At 42.3% G+C, this 24,179-nt stretch overlaps 2 protein-coding genes across 11 annotated transcripts in view; one reads left to right on the top strand and one right to left on the bottom strand.

Moving 5' to 3' along the window:
* ERC1 (ELKS/RAB6-interacting/CAST family member 1) overlaps window positions 1-10,649 on the bottom strand; it is a 267,450-nt gene extending 256,801 nt beyond the window's left edge. For 3 of the 9 annotated variants that reach the window (XM_019961735.2, XM_070788686.1, XM_070788688.1), the window contains exon 1: window positions 10,406-10,549. The gene's annotated coding sequence lies outside the window, so the exon portion shown is untranslated. The other 6 variants (XM_019961731.2, XM_019961734.2, XM_019961732.2 and 3 more) reach the window with 5 other exon arrangements.
* The window catches only part of LOC139182972 (sterile alpha motif domain-containing protein 1-like), a 50,187-nt gene continuing 36,510 nt past the window's right edge, over window positions 10,503-24,179 (top strand). For both annotated transcript variants that reach the window (XM_070788696.1, XM_070788697.1), the window contains exons 1-2: window positions 10,503-10,982; window positions 19,869-19,979. In XM_070788696.1, coding sequence (XP_070644797.1) covers window positions 10,579-10,982; window positions 19,869-19,979 — 515 coding nt within the window. In that variant the 5' untranslated portion in view covers window positions 10,503-10,578. The remainder of the gene's footprint in view (window positions 10,983-19,868; window positions 19,980-24,179) is intronic.

Below are 24,179 nucleotides of genomic sequence, written 5' to 3'. Positions count from 1 at the left end.
AGCTCACAACAATATGCATAATTAAAATACGTTTTTTCCCTAAAAAACGAATAAAGTTTCAAACTGATAAAGAATAGAGTATTAAAGAGAGGAGCCTGACGGGCTACAGTCCCTGGGGGTCGCAGAGTCGGACACGACTGAGCACATGATCACACTCCACAAGAAACGTCAACTAAGAAGTGAGGAGACGCAGCACTATACGTGGTTAATACCTGCCACGAAGACTCCCTTTAACACTCCCAGGAAACCTTGTAGGCAGAGACTGTATCATCCCATTTCTAGACGAGGAAACTAAGGCTCAGAAAGGCTTAGTGAGTTGCCCAAGATGACACACCTGACCCAACCACTGCAATATTCTGCACACTCATCAACTGCCTTACTCTCACAGACACACTCACAGATTTTTTTTTAAAAAGAGTACCAAGAACTAGGGCTTCCCTGGCAGCTCAGATGGTAAAGAGTCTGCCTTCAATGCAGGAGCCCTGGGTTGGATCCCTGGGTCAGGAAGATCTTAGAGAAGGAAATGGCAACCCACTCCAGGATTCTTACCTGGAAAATCCCGTGGATGGAGAAGCCTGGCAGGCTACAGTCCATGTAGTTGCAAAAAGTTGGACACGACTGAGCAACTAACACAGAGAACTTAATATTGGTTTGTCCAAAATCAAGCTTGTTTTTTCATTTCCACATTCCTCACAGTCCCTACCATCCACCTGTCTGTCCCTGCACCTCTCTTCTGAGCTCCAGACCTGAATTTCCAACTATCAAGTGAATGTCACTGGTCGTTCCAGAGTTGCACTGTCCAATATAGTGGCCACTAGCCACTCATGGCTGTTTACTTGAAAAGAGCTAGTGAGACTGAGGAACTGCATTTGTTATTTCATTGTTAATTAAAAGTTAAATTTAAAAACCTGGTAATTACTGGAAAACTTTTAAGCATGTTTGGAATGAGCTGGGCATGTGAATCTACTTTTCCAACTGTAGATGTTATGAACTCTAAGTACAGATCAAGTATTTCTGATAAATCACAGCATCTGAATTAATTTATGCTATAAAAGTATGCAATTGATTTTAAATACTCAGTATGAAGAAATAATGTAAAGTTGCCCATTTTAAATATGGTATGTTTCATATTTCAAAGTGTTGAAAATGGTATTTTGGATGCACTGGGTTAAATAAAATACATTATAAGATTATGAACTCTAACCATTATTTTTTAACTCTGTAATGTGACTACTCAAATTTTAATCACATAAGTGGCTCACACGATTGTCTACTGGACAGCAGTCTTCCCAGAGGTTCCTGCTGCGCCACCACAGTCATCAGCAGCCCACTGAATTGCATCACCATCCCTCTGGCTCAGCGCTGTCCAACAGCACCTTATCTGATCATGAAAGTGTTGTGTATCTGGCAATGACTGGATGATGGTGGTGGTGGTAATAGTGTCTGACTCACAGAATCCCTTAGGTTACTCTGGAGCCAGAGCTCTTCAAAGACTGGAGAAAACCACCTATTATTTTGACTTTCCTCTGGGGGAAGAGCTAGTTGCTACCCAAAATTGCCGACCAGAATAATGCAGCAGACCTTTCTGTGACAATGAGAATATTCTCTATCTGTACTGTCTGATAACAGATATCATGACTCCCATTTGGCTACTGGCCACATGAGATACAGCTAGTGTGACTGAAGAACTAAACTTCAAATCTTAATTCATTTAAATCAGTTTAAATGTAAATACCCATGTGTAGTGACTACTGCGTTAAGACAGCACTGCTGCTAACCTACCTGCTCCGTCCAAAAGTCTGGGCGTCACCTGTCTCCTCCCTCCCCACCGACTGCCCTTTCTCCCACAAAAGTACATGTACATACACGTACATACACCCACACACTCAGCCGGTCCTGTGTTCTTTAAAGCTTTCAATTCCAGATGCTTCTCTATCCTCACTGTCACCACTTTCTGTTTCAGACTTTAACAAGATTAAGGCCCAGCCTCTTAATCGGCCTCTTCACTTAGCCTCCTCCTACCCACTCTTTGTAAAATGTAAATAAAGTTTGTTATTTCCTTTACTCAAAAGTCCCAAAGTCCTGCCACTGCCCCAAGGTCAAACTCTAGACCCTAAGACGACTGACATAGCCCATCGTAGAGGTGACTCACTTGGCTGTACACCAGAAAACACAACACTGTAAAGCAACTATACTCCAATGTTTAAAAAAAGATAGACAACCAAAAAAAAGACTATCCTTTCCTCCACTGAATTACCCTCCCACCTTTGTTGAAAATTAACTACAAATAGGTGTCTGTACTTGGACTCTCTACTCATTTCCATTGATGTCTACATCGTCCCTATGTTGATACCATTACTGATCACTGACCATGATCGTCACTGACAATGACTGTCAAGACATTCTTGGGAAAAAACAAGGCGGGAACACTTTAACAGGCATGAAGACGTACTATAAAACTAGAGTAACCAAGTCTGGCACTGGACCAAGACAGAGAAACGAGTGGAAGGGAACAGAACCTCGAATTAGTACAATGCAGTTGAAAAAGGAAGGAACTGTCGATAAATGATGCTGAGAATATCAGGAACCATATTGGAAAAACAAAAATAAACCTTAAAGCATATGCAAAAATCAATTATAGGCAGATCACAGAGCTATATGGGAAAGGTATAACAACGCTTCCAAGAAAATAACAAAAGAGTAACTTCAGGACCATGGGGTAGGGAAAGATTTTTTACACAGGAAAAGCACTAACCACGGGTTCCCCTGGCGGTCCAGTGGTTAAGACTTTGCTTCCAGGGCAGAGGGTGCAGGTTCAATCTCTGGTTGGGGAGCTACGACCCCACATGCCTTGTGGCCAGAAAACCAAAACATAAAACAGAAATGATACTGTAACAAATTCAAGAATTTAAAAATGATCCACATTAAAAAAAAATTTTTTTTTAAAAAGCCCTAACCACATAAACACTAACTGGATCACACTAAAATTAAGACTCTTGTTCCTCAAAAGACACCATTAGGGGCTTCCCTGGCAATCCAGTAGAGGCTTCCCTGGTGGCTCAGACAGTAAAGAATCTACCTGCAATGCAGGAGATGTGGACTGGATCCCTGGGTCAGGAAGATCCCCTGGAGGAGGGCATGGCAACCCACTCCAGTATTCTTGCCTGGGAATTCCATGGAACGGAGGAGCCTGATGGGCTGCAGTCCAGGGGTCGTGAAGATTAGGACATGACTGAGTGACTAACACTTACTTACTGGCGGTCCAGTGGTTAAGAATCCACCTTCTGATGCAGGGGATGTGGGCTCAATCCCTGGTTGGGGAACTAAGATCCCACATGCCGCAAGGTAACTAACACTACACATATTTCTGGTAGTGTCATTTAACAAATGAAGGAACCGCAGAGAAGAGCAGGAATCACACACGTTTAGTTTGGGATCTGCTGAGTATAAGGGGCGTTCGAGTGGCAGCACTGGACAACAACAGCTCTTTGACACGAGAGAGGTAAAGCTGAAGATAGCAACACAAATACTCAGCACACAGATGAGAAATGAATAGGTGATGAGATCACCCAGAGAAATTCAAACATTTAATGACTGTCAGAAAAAGGTTCAACAAAGATGACTGGAAAGAGAGCCCAGAGAACCAGAAAGGAAAACAGAAGTGTGATCTAAAGACCCTGAAAAAAGTGCGAGTTCTACCAGAGGAGGAGAAGTGAACTGTGTCAAAGGCGGCTGTAGTAGGCAATCCTGAAAATGGCTCTAATGACATCTACCTTTGAGTTTCTTGCTATTGTGTAATCTTCGCTTGCCTGTGCTGGACCTAGGACTCCATTCCAGTGAACAGGATACCGAAGAAGTGATACAATGTCACTTCCCAGGTTAGGTTACAAAAAGGACTCCCTCCTCCTCCACAGACCCCTCAATCAAGGAGAGACTGGTACCATGTTGCTAGAGTGAGGTTATGCAGAGACCCAAATGGCAGAGACGGACTTCTCCATCAAACAGCCAGCAAGGACCTCAGGCCAGCCAACAGTCACACAACTGAGGTGGGAGCAGACCCTCCCTCAAGTGGAGTGCTGAGATCACCAATCCTAGCCAACATCTGATTGCAGCCTCCTGAGTGACCCTGAATCAGACGCACGAAACCCAGATGCCTGACCCAAAGAAATTATAAAACAGTAAATTGTTGTTTTAAGTTAAGTTTGAGGGTAATTTATTGCATACCAAAGGACTATTAATATGGCTGCTAAGAGATTAAATAAATGGATAGAAAAACAGCCAGGGCATTTAAAGAAAGACATTGGTAATCCAAGCAACACAGTTTCAGTGAAACTCTGGAGACAGAAGCCAGACAGAAATAGAGAAGAAAAACTGCAGGTCAAGAAATGGAAACATAAAGCAAATGCAAACAACTCTCTCAACAAAGTCTGGCTGTAAAGCAAAGAGCAAAAGTCAACTTAAAGCAAGAGACAGAGAAAGTATGAGCTGAAAAATCTGTTAAGATGAGAGAGTCTTCTCTTAAAGTTTAAGTGATGATTAAAAAAAAAAAAGAAGCCACTCGGGTGGGGAAATACACTCGCAAGGAACTTCACTCTATTACCAAAGAACTCCTCTCAAGGTGCTCAGTACCTCTGCCTTCGCGGAGAACTGGCTCTTCCAGGATGCTCTTCCCACGCAGTCCCCTCAAGTGGAGACTGTGAAGACGCTTACATGCCACGCCCCCTCCTGGGAAACGAGGCTGGTACCCTCCTTTCTTCCACTGCCACCTCCAGACCACTATTTCTGAACCCTCGTATAAAAATCCTGTGAGTTTGACTTCCATGCTACTCAGCAACACAGTCTCTTCCACCCCTGCCTCTTCACCAGCAGCTAGTGATGACCTGGACATCCTCCACGCTCAGTGAGGGTAGGCGGGCCACGGGTTCTCATGGCCACTACTTCCTGTGCCACTGCTCCTGGGTCATTCCAACACTACACACGCGGATGAGGTGTCCATCTAACACCAGCTCCCCTAATCCATCATCTTGAGTGAGCAACTCTCTATTCTCTGGGGAGGGCCATTGACAGCCAGTTGTGACTTCACTTAATTGTACCATTATCCATTCAGTCATCAAATATTTAGTAAGTATCTATTATTTGCTCAGTAGAGAACATGTGACATAGTCCCTATTCTCACGAAATCTACAACATAATTTTTCATATTTCCCACAAAGACAACACGAAAAGATCTAGCTGAAGTCTAGACACATTACAACTACTACATTTCCTTTATCTGTCTAGGAGCCATGTCAATTCTAGGAAACTACAGCGTTATTTTCTGATGTGACCTAGTAAACCCATGCTGTAATCCACCCCCTGGTGAGGCTTCTAAAACTACTTTTTTAACTTTTAAAAATTATCGACTCTATAATACTGCCACAATTCAATATGAGATTCCTCAATCTTTAAGTGTCTAACTGTGCTGCCCAGTATAGTGGCCAATAGTCACAGTAGCTATTTAAATTACTTGTAATATAATTAACAATACAGCCTGTCAGTCACACTAACCACATTTCAAGGGTTCAAAAGGCCCATGAGGGGACTTTCCTGCTGGTTCAGTGGTTAAGACTTCGCCCTGCAATACAGAGGATACGGGTTCTATTCCTGTTGGGGAAACTAAGATCCTACGTGCCTTGGGGCCAAAAAACCAAAACATAAAAAACAGAAGCAATGTTGTAACAAATTCAATGAAGACTTTAAAAATGGTCCACACCAAATAATCTTTAAAAAAGAAAGGCACGTGTGACTAGTGGCTAAATACATTTAATGGTGAATCAGAGAACATCCCTACCATCACACAAAGTTCCACGGAACAGTGCTGGTCTCAAGCTTTGGGCAGTCACTTCCTTCTTCCCAGAAAAAAAAAAAATTTAAATGACAGGTCATTTTCCAGTCTCCCAAGCACTCTGTGAGGCTCCAAAATACCCTAAGGAATTCCATTTTTCAGGATCATTGTCACAACATCATCAAAACCACCCCCCCAATGTCATCATCAGGGCAGCTGGATTTAGAGTACTCACTATATTTCAAGTTTTATGAGCACTATCTCATTTATTCTTCACAACAATCACATTGGATAGGACTACAGATGAGAAAATTAACTGAGTTTTAGACAATAAAGTAACTCACCCAAAGTTCTATAGCTAAGAAGTGACAGCAATCCACAGTTTAAGCAAATTAATACTGTAATTATTTTGCTTTTTTAAGACAGCACACCTTTTCACAGAAAGGAGAAGTGACACCCACACCACTCAACACTGCAGCCAGGTCAAACCATCTTCATATCCCTCACCTGCCTTATGGCATTCTTGCCTTTGAGTCCTGCACACGTTGTTTCCTCGGCGTGCATCCTTTTCATCTAGCCAAATCACGCTTATCCTTAAGAGACCTCATCTTAGATCTTCCTGCAATCCTATTAGGGATCCATCCTATAAGCTGATGTAGAACCCTGTATGTCACTTATCGAAGCACTTAACATAGCAGACCACAAAAGCCTGTTAACTTTTCCTCTTTTCGCACTATAACGAAACTCCTTGCTGAGGTTCGATCCCTGTTCAGGGAACCAGATACCATCTGCCACAACTAAAAGACCTGCAACCAAGTAAATAGATACTAAAAAAATTGCTTTTAAAAAGAGAATATTAAAAGTAAACACTAAATGGCTTCACTGCCATTTAACTGGAAATGAAGTAATTCACAAACATTTTCCCCACATACTATGCAAAACAATACTTAAAAACCAAACGTCAGGGAATGACAGCTAACGGGTTTGGGACTTCTTTTGGAGAGGACGAAAATGTTCTAAAATTGATCATGGTGATGAATGTACTCCTCAAAAAAACTTAACTATACACTTTAATGGGTGAATTGTATGGTATGTGGATTATCCCTCAATAAAGCCATTACTTTAAAAAAAAGGTCTGTGGGTAGTTAAGACTTCAACTATAAATATTAATTTATAGTTATTTGTAATTAATATAATTACAAATATTAAACCTGTGAAAAAAATACCTAGAGGATAAAATACTTGTTATTTTTATGCAATTTAAAAATAGCTTAATGCCATATTATTGCACAAAATTTCACTGGTTAGGAAAAACAAGAAACTGAAAACAGTGTCTGCCTTCAGGAACAACTGAATGGAGAAGAGACTTATTTTTTTCCCTGTGTATTTTCATAACTTCTGATTTGATACATGTGTTTAAAAAAATAAGTGTATATATAATCAATAACAATAACATCATACCTCTCCTCAAAGTGAAGGTTGCTCACTCGTGTCTGACTCTCTGTGACCCCATGAACTATACAGTCCATGAAACTCTCCAGGCCAGAATACTGGAGTGAGTAGCCTTGCCCTTCTCCAGGGGATCTTCCCTACCCAGGTATAGAACTCAGGTCTCCCCCATTGCAGGCAGATTCTTTACCAGCTGAGCCACAGGGAAGCCCTCTCCTTAGTATAAGTATAAACTCCCAGGCTGCATATTTTGTTCTGAAAAGAATAAAGTATGAAATATATATATATTTAAATATATATTGTATATGATTTAAAGATATATATTTATATATGATTTATCACATGTAAATCATAAAATATGATTTATATATAATTTAAATATATATATTTATACATATATTTATTTTAAATCAATCCAAGGAAGTAAAAAACTGATTCTTCCATTTGCCTCCATCTCACACTAAAAAGCATTTAGTCATCTCTCTGTTATTAGACATCAGGCAGAATTCTTTCCTGCCCAACAGTCTGACACATCTTTAAACAATGGCACAGTTGATCATTCCCTCCTCCTTGAAACCTTCCTTTCCTTCATTTCCAGTACATCATACTCTCCTGGTTTTCCTTCTACCTCAATGGCCTCTTATTAATCTCCTTTGCTGAGTTCCTCTTCATTTCCCCAGAAGGTATCCAGAAGGTAAGTTCTATGAAGGTGAGAATTTTAGTCAGTGTTGTTCACTACTATATTCCCAATGGCTAAAAAATTTACCCAGAACCATACTCAAAAAATAACTGTTGAATGAATAAATGAATGAGCCAGAACCCCAAAGGCTCACATTTTGAAAAAGCAAGTCATAGAAATAAACTGTATTACACATAACCTTTATGCTTAATTTACTTTATTACATTGTATGTGTGAAAATCCATAATCAATACACTGCTTGTTATTTGATTAGCCAAAATACTTCACTCCCTCATCTTTCTCCATCAACGTTTTTGTCATAGTACGTGCAAAACACATTTAATAGCTCTTATAGTGTTTCTAAAAGCATAAATGTAGCATAGAAAAAGAACAGTTGTTGCTTTAAGAATCTTCGCTTTTCATTTTAGTATTAAAGTTGACCTAACAGACTGACATACTTATCTGACTTTAGTAATTTAAAAAAAAGGGAGGAGGGGGGGAATACCCCAGTAGACTCAACAAAGATATCATAGTAATGACTAGTAAATGACACTTCTTAAAAATAAAACATACCGGTTTTCTCAGGCATAAGAAATCCTAAAGAGAAATAGATCACCCTACACTTTCCCCAAATTATATGACTGCATTCCAATAAGGAGAACCACATCCCACTGTCAGCCATGGAAATGTGATTTTAGCAAAATACACACACAGTTTCACCTGGTATCTCAGTTCACATCTGTCCCCATATATACTCAATTAAGTCAAAGTATAATATAAAAGCCAAAACCAGATATGTGAATTTTAATCTTTCCAAGTGACTACTCCAGTATCAAAACCATTATTATATCAACTTATAATTTGACTTGTCTGAATAGTTAATTAAATCTTTTGTTTATAATTACAAATTGGACCACACCTATTTTCACTTAATAGCTATTATATCATCTGTTTCCTATAAGTTTCTTCAAGCAGAAGTATTTGCTGGAGGATAATAGTCTGCTCATTAAGTAGACACGTTAAAAAAGGCAACCACTGACACTCACCCTGATATTTCTCTCTTGGGTTACAGGAAAGCACTTCTCTGGCTATGTTCCCAAATAAATTGAATAAGCCTTGGGAAAGTCACTGCTTAAATTCCATTTCATGACGGTTTCTCTTCCTCCATAAATGAATTATTGAGAGTCATGCCTACTTCCATCTATTACATAATACATGTCCATCTCAGGGCCTGTTTTCCGAGCAAGAAATAGCTTAAATGATATTAACTGACAGGTAAGGCCAGGGAGTTCTGTAATCTGATGGGGAGCAGCAATCCAGAAAAGGAGATTCTGATTTAATGTGCTAAGTTGTGAAACACCACTGTGAAGAACCTTTACTCTTAGTAACATCTCCCTATGCAGTTACAGACACATGCTCCCAAAAACATTTTAAGAGCACCTGACTTAAAGAATGTTTCTCAAAAATGTAGGGACCTACCAAAAACTTTTATTCCACTTCATTTTAAGTGTATGCAATTGAGAAACTTCAGAAATCTCCAATAATTATCAAACACAAAACAACTGTCAAGATCTACTAAAAACTGAGCTGCAAAAGACAGTCGTGCTTTAAAACACGTAAGTATGTTTCATTTAATTAGCGCCAACAGGAATGTGCAAATTGTTCATCTCATCCATCCAAAGCAGTCAACCACAACCACCCGCAACTACTCAGAAACGTGACTTCCAAAGGAACCACCTGATCCTCCGGCCTTCTCTTAAGGGGCCAGGATAAAACTTGAAGATGAGGTATACAGATCGTATAGGCACCAAAATAAATAAAAGACTGGAAGATAACGCCTTTTAAGAATTAAGTGTAAAGGGACCTATTACCTAATGTTGCTCCAAAATGAAGTTGTCTAACACAAGATCTCGGCTCCTCTTCAAGGGTGTAAAACTCCAAACCCGTCCACGCTCCACAATTTCCCCACCCTGAGCCAAAAGCTGAAGGAGTCGCTTCCCTCCTCGACCCCCACCCCGCCTAAAGGGGAAAAAAAAAAAAGACCCCAAGCCCTAAGTAGAAACGTGAGACCTAGTGCAATAGCTTCTCCAACTGCTTCAAAGGCAACATCCACAGCTCATCTCCTTTCTGGAAGCCAACCCTCCATCTCCCATCTTACTACTTCACAGAAGAGACCAGAATCCTCGTCTCTTTCAACGCTGCATATCGGTACCCAAACCTCAGACCCACCCGACCGCACCCCAGCCTCCTGGGGCTCCCCGAGGCGTGCAAGTCCCCACCTCGCCCGCAACATCATGCCTCTGAAGCCGGCCGCCCGCAGCCCCCACGGGTCCCCGCCGTCGCCGCCCCCGAGCCGGTCTAGGGACACCCGCCGGTGGGCTGGGTGGGGCCGCCCTGCCGGACGTCCCATCCCCCCGGCAGGGCGCGGAGGGGGAGGGGTCCCCGCGCCTCACCTACGGCTCCGCCCTCCCCGGGGGCGCGCTGCCCGGACCCAGCCAGGGCCGTGGGGAGGAGCGGGCGCAGGAGAGCCGAGGGCCCTGGCGCCAGCGACGGGCGGGAAGCTCCAGGCGCCGCCCGATCCCGAGCTGCCGCTACCGCGGCCGTCTCACCCTCCTCTGGGCTGCCGATGCCGCTGCCCGCCCGGGTGCCGCCGCCGCCACTACCGCCGCCGCCACAGCTCGGCCTGGGCGCCCGACGTCACCGCGCCCCGCCCCCTGCGCGAGTCCTCAGCCCCGCCCCGGGCCGACGTCAGCGTGAGCCCCGCCCCCGCCCGGCCGCGCCCGCTCGCCATCACGCAGCCTCCTGGGAGGGCGACTCGGCCGCGCGCGGGCCTCGGGCGCCTTGCAAGAGGCCGGTGGGCAGGGGGCTGGCGGGTGCGGGTGTACACGCGCACACACTCCCCGCGCGGGGCGCTAGGCGTCTGTCTCCTCCCGCTTGCCGTAGGAGGCGGCGCGGCGCCGACAGTGGGCAAACCACTACCGCTTCGGCGGACCGGGGCCGCGGAGCCGGGGCCCAGGTCTCCGAGGGCAGGTGAGTTTCCCGCCCCAAGGCCCTCGGACTATCCGCACTGCCCGGAGACCCCGCCTGCGGCCTGTCCGCGGTTCACGTCGGCGGCCTTCCCTGTCCTCGTGGGTGGCAGGCGGCCCCGCGTCGTGCGCCCCAGTTTGTGGTGCCGAAGCGCTGGCAGGTTTCCTAGTCTGAGGCACGCACCGTTACTGTGAGGCTGTAGGTAAGCTGTCGCCGCCGCAAGAGTGATGATGTGGGTTGTTGGCAGCCCCTACCAGCGAGTGTTTTATCAGTAACTAAACACCCTGAGAGCAGTTGAGTCACAGCAGCGTGAGTTCCCTCGTGGTCCCACCGCCACCTTCGCGCCCCTCCTCAGGGTCCTCGTTCGTCACCGCGTCCCCCTCCGCCCAGCGTCGCCGCCCTCGGGTTCCCCCGGCCCCGGTCCTGCTACACCGTCGCCCCCTTCTGTACGATCAGGACCGCTGCCTGGGGACGGCGCGGTCCTGCCAAACGAAGCGTCGTAAAGTATTTGATTTTCCCAGACTCTTCACTCAGGAAAAGCCTACCCCCTGTGACTCACGGTCCTCCTCACCTGACTGTCGATCCGCTCGTCCTGTAAACTCCCCAGCGATGTGAGACGGTGAAAGGAAAGCAAAGTGGACTTCATGCTATCTACCTGGTTTCCCCTCGCCCACCCTCTACTTGTGTGACCTTGGGAAGATCACAGTACTTCTGGGTCCTGCTTTTCTTAAATGTAAAGTGGGGTGTGGACGAGATGTCTCAGGTTTATCTTCAAACCCTGAAATGTGTGGGTTTGAAGAGTGGAAGATGCTAAGTTAAGCATTGTTCTGCCTACACAGGAATACTGTCCACATCACAGGCTTAGAAAATTTTTTGGTTTCTCTTTTTTGTCATTCCACTATTCTTGTTTCTTATTCCCTACTCTGCCCTACATATCTTTTTTTTCTTTTAATCTACATTTAAGTAGGGTCTTTTTTTTTTTTTTTTGGCCACCTCACACAGCATTCTGAATCTTAGTTCCCTGACCAGGGATGGAACCCATTCCCCCTGCACTGGAAACTTGGAGCCTTAACCACCAGACCACCAGGAAAGTCCCAGGGTTTTTGTTTTTTTTTTTTTAATTCAAGCTGGCTGAGTACATTCTTTAATTGCCTTCTCTTCCTAAAACCCTGTTAAAATGCTCATAAAGAAATGAAAAATGATACAAATCAGTACAGAACAGAAAATGGGAAGGGAGCCACCAAATTTTTTTTTTTTTTTTAATTTTACACCGAGAAAGTGAGTGTGGTCTGATTGAACAAAATGGAAGAAACCATAGTTTGGAATAGGTGTAGGGAATGAGTACTGCGGTTGAGGAAGGAGGCCTAGCAGCCAGAAGTGATTTAAAGAAATTGAAATTTGGAGACATCAGCACAACAGACCAAGAGTGAGAAGCAGGGACGAAAACAAGGAAACTAAAGGTTTCTATGTAGAACAGCAGTACCCCAGCCCTCCCCACCCCATACCTCAGATACAATAGCTAGGCATTTATCCCAGGCTAAAAATCAAGTTCTTATAATCTCTGGGGAGCATTTAATGACTAAGAGTAAAGCATTCTTTATTCTGGCACAATAGCCAGCTTCCTACCCACTCACCCTAGAGTGAAGTTGGCAAGACCCTCCCAAGTTCTAAAGATTCGTCATCAGCGTCCAACTATTTCATCTTAAATATGAACAGATAACCAAGGGCTGTTAGATATTTAAGGGAAGTCTCCAGCTTGGGGCTGACAGAGGAGAAAATGTGACCACAGAGGAAAAAGACACTTCGGAGAACTTAAAAAAAATATAGTATGCGCCCAACTTATTACAGCTATGAAACAAGGATAATATACTCATATAAGTTAACAATCCAGGAACAAAAAGTAAATCTTAAATTAAAAATAAGAAATTGCCAAAATTGTAAATTCACTTTTGTTGAAAGGTAAAGTCCATTAAGTTTTAAGGAAAATAGAAGAAATATGCAAAGAGATGGAAATTGCAAGAGAAAATATAAGAAAAAGTCAATCCAACAGTACCAATATTACAAGAGAAAGAGAAAACAGTAAATAAAAGATGGGAAATTAACCCAGAAATAATGGAAGAAAGTTTCCCAGAGCTAAAAATTGTCCATTGGTGGAGAGCAAAAACAGAAACCAACCTTGTAAAATGTTAAAATGCTGAAGATACAAGAAGGTCCTGAATTTCCCAGGAAAAAAGTGACCCATAAAAGAGTAAGACTGTGATTAGAATTCTTACCAGCAACAGTAGATATGAGAAGATAACAAAGACCTTCAAGTGTCTGAGGGAAATATTTCTTGAGCTTGAAATTCTAGGAATTAAAAAAAAAACCAACAACTATTCCTAGCTGAACTATCATTAAAAGATCAGAATGAGAACATTTTCAGATATGCAGAGATTGAAAACGTCAAGCACCCACATAGGCTTTTTTTTCAAAGTTAACTTAACCATGAGGTAGAAATGAGGTGTCTGACAACACTACTGACCAGTAATCAGTGGATCTAATTCAGAAGTAAAGGGATGTCCCAAGAGCTAGATTAGGGCTTCCCTGGTGGTCCAGTGGTTGAGACTCTGCCTTCCAACACAGAGAACATGAGTTCGATATCTAGTCAGAACTATGATCCGGCAAGCCACAGGGCAGCTGAGCCCTTGTGCTATGACTACCAAGCCTGCGCCTTCTAGAGCTGGTGCTCTGCAACAAGGGAAGCCCCCTTGTGCTGCAATGAAGACCCAGCACAGCCAAAAATTAATTAATTAATAGCTAGGCTAGATTGGGGTGGAAGGATAGGCATTCTGGGAGAGAAATCTGGAAAAGAATTGAACTGAATAATTAGTCGATAGAAAGCTTAGTGCTGGTTTCTAATCTTGCTGTAGTTAAAGCATAGTTTATAAGTTATACTGATGTTGACAATGTAAAGGTAAAAATATGACTGGTAGTTGAAGATGTGAAACAGAGAGGGGAAAGGTAGAGTAAAGGTAGAAGCACTCCAGAGATGACATCTGTAGTTGGCAGAGTCAGAAACAGCTGCTAAAATGTACTGTAACAAGTAGGAAAAGTGGCCAGTGGAGGAGCGAGGAGTTATTAGGCTTATTGAGAGGCTGGGAAGACACCAAGTATAGAGTTTATAATTAAGCTAAATTGTGACCAAGAAGTAGAAGACTTAATATTGTTACAATAAGCAGTACTCCTTTATTTATTCTACAGAGTCTATGCAATCCTATCAAAAATCCCAGTTGCTTTTTTTTCCCCCAGAAATTGACAGGCAGATCCTAAAATTCACATGGCAGTGCAAGGGACTCAGAATAGCCAGAAGAATCATGAAGAAAAAAGCTGAAACATTCATTCTTCCTGATTTCAAAGCTGACTACAAAGCTCTAATAATCAAGGTAATATGTGGTACTGGAATAATAATAGAAGTATATAATGTGGAAAAGAATTGAGAATTCAAAAATAACCCACACATTTGTGGGCATTTGATTCACTGGGGAACTAAGAGTGTTCTCAACAAAGGGTGCTGGGACAATTGCATAACCACATGCAAAAAAAATGAAATCAGACCCCTACCTCACATACACAGAAACTGATTGACAATGGATCACAGGCCTAAATATAAATGCTGAAACTACAGTAATTTTAGATAAAAGCAGGTGTAAATCTTTATGACCTTGGATTAGGTAATAGTTTCTTAGCTATGAAACCAAAACTGTGACAAAATTTTAAAACTGGACTCCATCAAAATGGAATATACAAAACTTTTGTATGTTCAGCTTTAAAAAGGAAGGGTATTCTGACACATGCTACAATATGGTGAACTTTGGAGACATTATGCCAAATGAAATAACCCAATCACAAAAGGACTGTACGTGGTACAGTTTCACTTATATGAGGTACCGGGAATAGTAAAAGTCACAGAGACAGAAAGCATAAGAGTGCTTGCCATAGGTTGGGGAAAGGCAGATGGCCATTTGCAATCCAGCCAAACCTGCCAATGCCTTGATCTTGGATATCCAGCCTCCAGAAACGTGTAAAATACATTACTGTTATATAAGTTGCCCAGTCTGTGATGTTATGTCAGCCGTACCAGACTAATAACAGATTTTGGTACTGAGAAGTGGGGTGCCACTGTAACAAATGCCTTAAAAATGTGGAAGGGGCTTTGCTAGTGGGTAATGAATAGAGGCTTCCCAGGTGGCACTAGTGATAAAGAACCCTCCTGCCATCACAGGAGACACCAAAGACTCAGGCTTGATCCCTGGGTAGGAAAGATCCCCTGGAGGAGGCCATGGCAACCCATTCCGGTATTCTTGCCTTGAGAATCCCAAAGAGTTGGACATGACAGAAGCAACTTAGCACAACACAGCACAGTGAGTAAAAGCAGAAGGGTTTTTGAGGTGTGTTTTGGGAAAAGCCTAGATTACCTGGAAGAGACACTCTTGGTAGAATTAATGCAAGTTAAGAGGTGACTATGATGAGATCTCAGGCATGAGGAGCATGCTATTGGAAACCGGGGGAAAGGTGACCCTATTTATAAAGTGGCAGAGAAGGTCAAACTGTTTCCTAGTATTCTGTGGAAGGTAGAAATTAAAAGTAATAAACTTTGATATTTAGCTGCAGAGATTTCTAAGCAGTGTTTGTGGTACAGCCAAATTTCTTCTTACTCCTTAGAGTATACAGGAGGTGAGAGAGAAATTAAAGGAGTTGTTAAACAAAAATGAACCAGAAGTTGAAGATTTGGAGAATTCTTAGCTTATCTGCAATACAGTAACTTGCAAGAAAAATATATTGGTGATCATTTTGTAATATGTTTAAATGTCAAATCACTATGTTGTACACCTGAAACTAACATGACAATGTACATCAACTACAGTTTAAAAAAAAGAAATACACATTTGGTCTCAGACAACTAAAATATATCTCTCATATGTATATTTGGTCTTCATCCAAGGTTCTTGACCCAGCTCCCAAAACCCTTGGAATTTCCTGAGGGACAAGAGCAACAGGAACTTCTCTTGTAGGGTTCAGTCCTTGTTCCTCAGTTCCTGAAATCACTTTCAGAGCCATAAGGTGAAATAGGTATCCTGTTATTTAAGTGTTTATGTTAGTGAGGTGACTTTTAGAAAGCCCTACAACAGACTGGTTCCAGATAGGAAAAGGAGTAAGTCAAGGTTGTATACTGTCACCCTGCTTATTTAACTTCTAGGCAGAGTACATCATGAGAAACGCTGGGTTGGAAGAAGCACAAGCTGGAATCAAGATTGCCGGGAGACATATCAATAACCTCAGATGTGCAGATAACACCACGCTTATGGCAGAAAGTGAAGAGGAACTAAAAAGCCTCTTGATGAAAGTGAAAGAGGAGAGTGAAAAAGTTGGCTTAAAGCTCAACATTCAGAAAATGAAGATCATGGCATCTGGTCCCATCACTTCATGGCAAATAGATGGGGAAACAGTGTCAGACTTTATTTTTGGGGGCTCAAAAATGACTGCAGATGGTGACTGCAGCCATGAAATTAAAAGATGCTTACCCCTTGGAAGCAAAGCTATGACCAGCCTAGACAGCATATTGAAAAGCAGAGACATCACTTTGCCAACAAAGGTCCGTCTAGTCAAGGCTGTGGTTTTTCCAGTAGTCACGTATGGATGTGAGAGTTGGATTATAAAGAAAGCTGAGCACTGAAGAATTGATGCATATGAACTGTGGTGTTGGAGAAGACTCTTGAGAGTCCCTTGCACAGCAAGGAGATCAGCCCTGGGTGTTCTTTGGAAGGAATGGTGCTAAAGCTGAAACTCCAGTACTTTGGCCACCTCGTGCGAAGAGTTGACTCATTGGAAAAGACTCTAATGCTGGGAGGGATTGGGGGCAGGAGGAAAAGGGGACGACAGAGGATGAGATGGCTGGATAGCATCACAGAATCGATGGATGTGAGTCTGAGTGAACTCCGGGAGTTGGTGATGGACGGGGAGGCCTGGTGTGCTGCGAGTCATGGAGTCACAAAGAGTCAGACACGACTGAGCGACTGAACTGACTGAAGGATGGAGGTCATTAGCAAAGGACTCAACCAGGGAATACAGGGTTGGAACTTCAGCCCCACCCCCTTACCTCCACGGAGGGGCGAGAAACTAGAGGCTGAATCAGTTGCCAATTACCAATGATTTGATCAATCATATCTAAGTAATGAAGCCTTCACAACAGTCCACAAGGACAGGGTTCAGAGAGCTGCCTGTTGGTGACTGCCTGGAGAAGTGGGGAGAGTGGCAAGCAGGAGGGGGCTTGTTATCTCTGTGCCCTCTCCCCATGTCTTGCCCTGTGCATCTCTTCCATCTGGCTGTTCTTTTTATAATAATAAACCAGTCATCCAGTGTGTAAAAATTTTTCTCTTGAGTTCTGTGAGCCACTCTGGCAAATTAATCAAACCCAAGAACGCAGTCGTGAGAATCTCTGGTTAATAACCCAGTCAGTCAGAAGTACAGGTCACAGCCTGGACTTGCACTTGGCATCCTGAGTTGGGAGAGATTGTTGGAACCTGTAGTTTGTGACCAGTGGGTCAGAAGCACAGGTAACAACCTGGCTTGCACCTGGCATCCTGAGATGGGGGAGAGAGGTGTACAGTAGTCTGTGATCTGCACAGCCTGATGCTGTCTCTGTGTAGATATGTCAAAATTGAGTTGAGGTGTAGGACACCCAGCTGGTACCCAGAGACTTGCTCCTTGTTGGTGTGGGGAACCACCCCACTCCTCACATGTTGGAATTACATGCAGAACCCAGTTACTATCCATATTACACGAAAAGAAAATGTCCTGGGAAACATGTCAAGGGTGTAGCTGGACAACCATTTGATAAAGAGATCATGGGTCCAATTGATGGATTTCATCAGTCATCTCATAAGTAGCCAGAAATAGAACTAAGATTATACCGGCAGAAACACTGCCAGTTTGGACTAAGGGCATAGAGACAAGACGATGGAGGAATGCTGTCAGACTCCTGAGACTCTTAGGACAGGACACTAGAGCTATCTGGCTGCCAGTTACATTACCCGTCAAGAAAACGGAAAAATGACAACAAACGCGATTCAGAGATCAACACAGCTGCTACTCCAGCCACCAGCCCACAGAATACAAGTCTGGGGGGCAAGGCTGTCTCCTTGGTTTAAGTGGAGCCTGCTACCAACCAGTGCCTCAGGAATAAAACTGCTGCCCAGGGCTGAGGGGATGGAGTCACCACTCAGGACCAAGAGGATAAGGTTGCCACCCCGGTGGGCTCAGAGGGCAGAGCACTGAGCCCAAAAGGGTTCTTCTTGAGCCTTAAAAGAGGCTCAGTTTGGGGCATGCTTTGGACCCATGCCCTTTTCTGATCTCTCTCTTTCTGAATGGAATATCTCTGTATGCGTGTCTCAGCATTGTATTTTGGAAGCACTTAACTTGTATCACAGGCTCACAGCTAGGGAGGAATTTTGTCTTAGAATGAATCATATCTCAAGTTTCAACCATACCCAAGGGTCAGATGAGACTTTGTGCTTAGAGTCGATGCTGGAATGAGTTAAGACTTGGGATTGGGGTGAATGTGTTTTGCATGTGAGAAGGACAAGAATTTGGGGTATCCACAGGACAGAGTGTTTTGGACTGAACTACGTTCTCCCAAAATTTATGTGTGGAAGCCCTAACCCACATGTGTCTGTATTTGGCGACAGGGTTGTTAAAGAGCCAACTGAGGTTAAATGAGGTCATATACAGTCTGTGGTATTTTGTTATGTCAGCCCTAGTGGACTGATTCAGACAGCACCAGGAAAAAACAGGCAACTCACAAAATGAGAAAAAAAAAAATTGCAAACCATATACCTAATATTTTATCTAGAACATTTAAATTATTCTTAAAAACTCAATAATAAAAATACAACTCATTAAAAATAGGTACAGGATTTGAATAGATATTTCTCTAAAGAAGTTGTATAAATAGCCAGTAAGTACATATAAAAATGCTCAACATCATCAGTTATTAGGGAAATCCAGTGGAATCCACTTCACACCCATTAGGATGGCCATAATCAAAAAGGTGTGTAACTGTCAGTGAGAAATCAGAACCCTCATAGACACCTGGTGGAAATATAAAATGGTACAGTCACTTTGTGAAACAGTCTGACCCTTACCTTCTAGGGACTTCCCAGACAGTCCGGTGGTTAAGACTGCCCTTCTACTGCAGGGAGCACGGGTTTGATCCCTGCTCTGGGAACTAAGATCTCACATGCCACATGGTGTGGCAAAAAAAAAAAAAAAAAAAAAGGCAATTATACACCTAGCTGTATATGTAACAGAATTTAAAATATCCACACAAAACCACAATAATTTGTATATGAATGCTGCTGCTGCTAAGTCACTTCAGTCGTGTCCGACTCTGTGCGACCCCATAGACGGCAGCCCACCAGGCTCCCCTGTCCCTGGGATTCTCCAGGCAAGAACACTGGAGTGGGTTGCCATTTCCTTCTCCAATGCGTGAAAGTGAAGTCGCTCAGTCGTGTCTGACTCTTAGCGACCCCATGGACTGCAGCCTACGAGGCTCATCTGTTCATGGGATTCTCCAGGCAAGAACACTGGAGTGGGTTGCCATTTCCTTCTCCAATGCATGAAAGTGAAAAGTGAAAGTAAAGTCGCTCTGCCATGTCCGACCCTCAGCAACCCCATGGACTGCAGCCTACCAGGCTATAGCATCATTATTCACAATTGCTGAGCAGTGGAAACTAAATCATGAATAAATTACCAAAAACCATAATTTTTAATTTCTGGCCTGCAAGAAAGTAAAGGAATTGTTCTCAAAGACTGACTAGCTTATAAAAAAGCAAATATTTATTTCTAACTTAGCTGGAGTTTGACAGCCGGAGGAGGGGCGGTCAGCTGCTGTGCTGTGCTGTATCAGATCCACCTGTCACCTGCGTTCTATTTTCCTCATGATGGAAAACAAGCACACAGGAGGTAAGCCGAGGAAACTCATTGCAGCCTCTGCTCAGGTGTGTCGTATGTCATTAACCAAAGTAAGTCACGCAGCAAGGTCCAACATAATGGTGTAGGAAAGTATATGCCTTTCCCCTTAAGAAAACTTCCTAAAAAATTGTGCACATCACTTGTTTATATCCCATGGTAAGAGCTTAGCTCATGGTCATTCCTTGCTGAAGGGCCAATTGGGAAATAAAAATTTTATTGTGGATGGGCAAGTGTCCAGTTAAAATTAAGAAGTTATATTACTGAAATAATATAGAGATTACTCTCTAACAACAATAATATAGATTGAGAGACAACTATCAATCTGCCAGAAACTTCTAAAACAATTGTTTAGTTGCTCACTCATGTCCAGCTCTTTGTGACCTCATGGACTATAGCTCACCAGGCTCTTCATGGAATTTTCTCAGCAAGAATACTGGAGTGGGTTGCCATTTCTTTCTCCAGGGGATCTTCCTGACCCAGGGATCAAACCCATGTTTCCTGCATTGGCAGGCAGGTTCTTTACCAGAGAGCCACAAGGAAAGCCTCTAAAACAATTAATGATATTTTAAAATTTTAAATAGACATTAGATGCATCTGAAGAACAAAATGAGGTAGAAGATGCAGTGGAAGAATTAAACTGCCTAATTAAACTGCTTAATAAACTCTCAAACTGCTTAGAATGCAGCACAGAGAGACAGGGAGATGAAAATATGATGAGTTTAAAGATGTGGTAGAAAAGGCAGTCTCCTTCTTTAAGCCTCCTAAGAGTATTTTAAGGAGATTATAATGGAAGGAGGTGAGTGAGTGTTCATATAATGGGTGAGGACTTTCCAAACCAATAAGCAAAATAAATCTACAGATCAGGAGTTGCTAAGAACAGAATCAGTCAAAAGAAATCCAGCCTAGATACAATGTAGTGGAACTGAGAACCTAAAGGACAACACGTCTTAAATTCACTTGTGTTGGTTTCCCTGGACTACTGGAACAGAATGCCACAGCTGAGTGGCTTAACATCATAGGAATTTAGAGTCACAGTTCTAGAGGCTCAGTTCAGTTCAATTCAGTCCCTCACTCATGTCCAACTCTTTGTGACCCCATGGACTGCAGCTTGCCAGGCTTCTTGTCCATCACCAACTCCAGGAGCTTGCTCAAACTCCTATCCATCGAGTAGGTGACGCCACCCAACCATCTCATCTTCTGTCATACCCTTCTCCTTCCTCCAGTCTTTTCCAGCATCAGGGTCTTTTCCAATGAGTCAGTTCTTCACTTCAGGTGGCCAGAATATTGGAGCTTCAATATCAGTCCTTCCAATGAATATTCAGGACTGATCTCCTTTAGGATGGACTGGTTGGATCTCCTTGCAGTCCAAGGCACTGTCAAGTCTTCTCCAATACCACAGTTCAAAAGCATCAGTTCTTTGGTGCTCAGCTTTCTTTATGGTCCAACTCTCACATCCATACATGACTACTGGAAAAACCACAGCTTTGAGTTTTCGGACCTTTGTTGGTAAAATAACTTCTCTGCTTTTTAATATACCATCTAGGTTTGTCATAGCTTTTCTTCCAAGGAGCAAGTGTCTTATAATTTCATGGCTGCAGTCACCATCTGCAGTGATTTTGGAGCCCAAGAAAATAAAGTCTGTCACTGTTTCCATTGTTTCCCTATCTGTTTGCCATGAAGTGATGAGATTGGATGCCATGATCTTTGTTTTTTGAATGTTGAGTTTTAAGCCAGCTTTTTCACTCTCCTCTTTACCGTTCATCAAGACGCTCTTTAGTTCTTCACTTTCTGCCTTAAGGGTGGTGTCATCTGCATATCTGAGGTTACTGTTATTTCTCCTGGCAATCTTGATTCCAGCTTGTGCTTTATCCAGCCCGGCATTTCACATGATGTACTCTGCATAGAAGTTAAAAAAGCAGGGAGACAGTTTACAGCCTTGAAGAATTCCTTTCCCAATTTGGAACCAGTCTGTTCTTCCATGTCCAGTTCTAACTGTTGGTTCTTGACCTGCATACAGGTTTTTCAGGAGTCAGGTGAGGTACTCTGGTATTCCCATCTCTATCAGAATTTTCCACAGTTTGTTGTGATCCACAGTCAAAGGCTTTAGCATAGTCAATGAAGCAGATATTTTTTCTGGAATTTTCTTGCTTTTTCTATGATCCAGCGGATGTTGGCAATTTGATCTCTGGTTCCTCTGCCTTAGAGGCGTGTGGTCTAAAATCAAGGTGACAGCAGGGCCTTGCTCCCTCTAAACAGGAGGGGGAGTCCTTTTTGCCCCTCCCTTGTTTCTGGTAATCTGCCGGCAGTCCTTGGCATTCCATGGCTTGCATCTGCAGCACTGCACTGTCTGCCTCAGATCTGTGTATCTGTCTCTTTTCCTCTTCTGATAAGGAACCCAGTTATATTGGATTAAGGGCCCACCCTCCTCCAGTACAACCTTACCTTGACTAATTGCATCCAAAATAATGTCCCATTCTTTAACACTGGAGGTTAGGACTTTAACCTGTCTTTGTGAGGAATACAGTTCAACCTATAACAGGAGATCAAATAAAAGATCAACTCACTTACAAAGGAATAGTAATTAGACTGATGGCAGACTTATGAACACACAAGGGAAGCCAGAAGATAATAGAATAATGCCTCCAAGTGCTGACGGAAAATAACTGTCATCAGAATCGTGTCCCCAGTAACACTAATGGACAAGATCAAGGGCAGAATAATGACAGTTTCAAATAAACAAAAGCACATGGTTTATTACCAACTGATCTTCATTAAAGGAAAATCTAAATGATACTTCAGAGAAAAATAATCCTAGAAAAGGGTTTGAAAGACAGCAAGATGATGATCAGAAAAATTCATGAACATGTATGTATAAACACTATTTGTCTGTAACTTCCCAAAACTGACTGAAGAAGTAGAAGTCTGAATGTTCCTTTAGAAAAGAAGTTTGGTTGGTAGTAAATCAATCAAAAATCTTCCACTTAAAAAAATGCCCAGAATGTTTTATAGATCTGTTTCTTGGAAATATTCAAGGAAAAGTTCATTTTAAACTTATTCCAAGTCTTCTAGAGAATTTACAAAAAAAAAAATAGAGTGAGAGAAAACTCTCCACTCCAACTCATTTAATGAAGTTATCAAATATTGATACAAAAGCCAGACAGGGATAGTATAAGAACATTAAATTACAAAGCAATCATATGAAGAAAGGTGCAAAGATGTTAGTAGCAAACTGATAAAATGTATTTAAAAAATAGTATAACTAAGTTGAGTTTACCCAAGTGTACAAACGTGAATTAATATTAGAAAATCAATGCGATTTACTATAATATATTGAAGAAATCATATCAATAAATGCAGAAGAAATATTTTTATGACAAAACTTAGCAAAATGATTATGAAGGAAAGCTATAATAAAAAGCTACAAATGTGTATAGCAAACTATTTTTTTGATGGAAAAACACAGAAAGCATCTCTTTAAATTTAGGGACAAGACAAAGCCACTGTTGTCACTTCCATCAGTGTTCTATCCTCATCTTAACTAGCATACCAATACAGGAAAGGAAATTTATAAGGATAATACAGGAAGAGATGTAACTATTATTATTCACAAATGAGATGATTGTCATCTCAGGGTTTTCTGCGTTAAAAAGTTGACAGACTAGGAACTTCCCTCACAGTCCAGTGATTAAGACTTCATGCTTGCACTACAGGTTCAATCCCTGGTTGGGGATCTAAGATTGCATACGCTGTGTGCTGTGGCCAAAAAAAAACACACAAAATTGACAGACTGAAATCTGACTTACTAAAATAATTTAGTACTGTATCTAGATAAAAAATAAATGTACAGAACCAAGCATATTCTACACCCTAATTAGAAAATCTAATTTTAAAAAAATGATAACCCATGAAAAATACATATGCATGACCCATAAACATATTACTGCAGATGGTAACTGCAGCCATGAAATTAAGACACTTTCTCCTTGGAGGAAAAGCTGTGACAAACCTAGGCAATGTATTAAAAAGCAGAAATAGCACTTTGTCAACAAAGATCCATATAGTCAAAGCTATGGTTTTTCCAGTAGTCATGTATCAATGTGAGAATTGGACCATTAAGAAGTTTCTGTGATGAAAAATTGATGCTTTCAAACTGTGGCATTGGAGAAGACTCTTGAGAATCCCTTGGACAGG

Source organism: Bos indicus, chromosome 5, assembly GCF_029378745.1.
Source record: "Bos indicus isolate NIAB-ARS_2022 breed Sahiwal x Tharparkar chromosome 5, NIAB-ARS_B.indTharparkar_mat_pri_1.0, whole genome shotgun sequence".
NCBI classification, from domain to species: domain Eukaryota; kingdom Metazoa; phylum Chordata; class Mammalia; order Artiodactyla; family Bovidae; genus Bos; species Bos indicus.
Note: the sequence above shows the minus strand (reverse complement) of the source record. Positions and strands in the feature narration are given on the sequence as shown.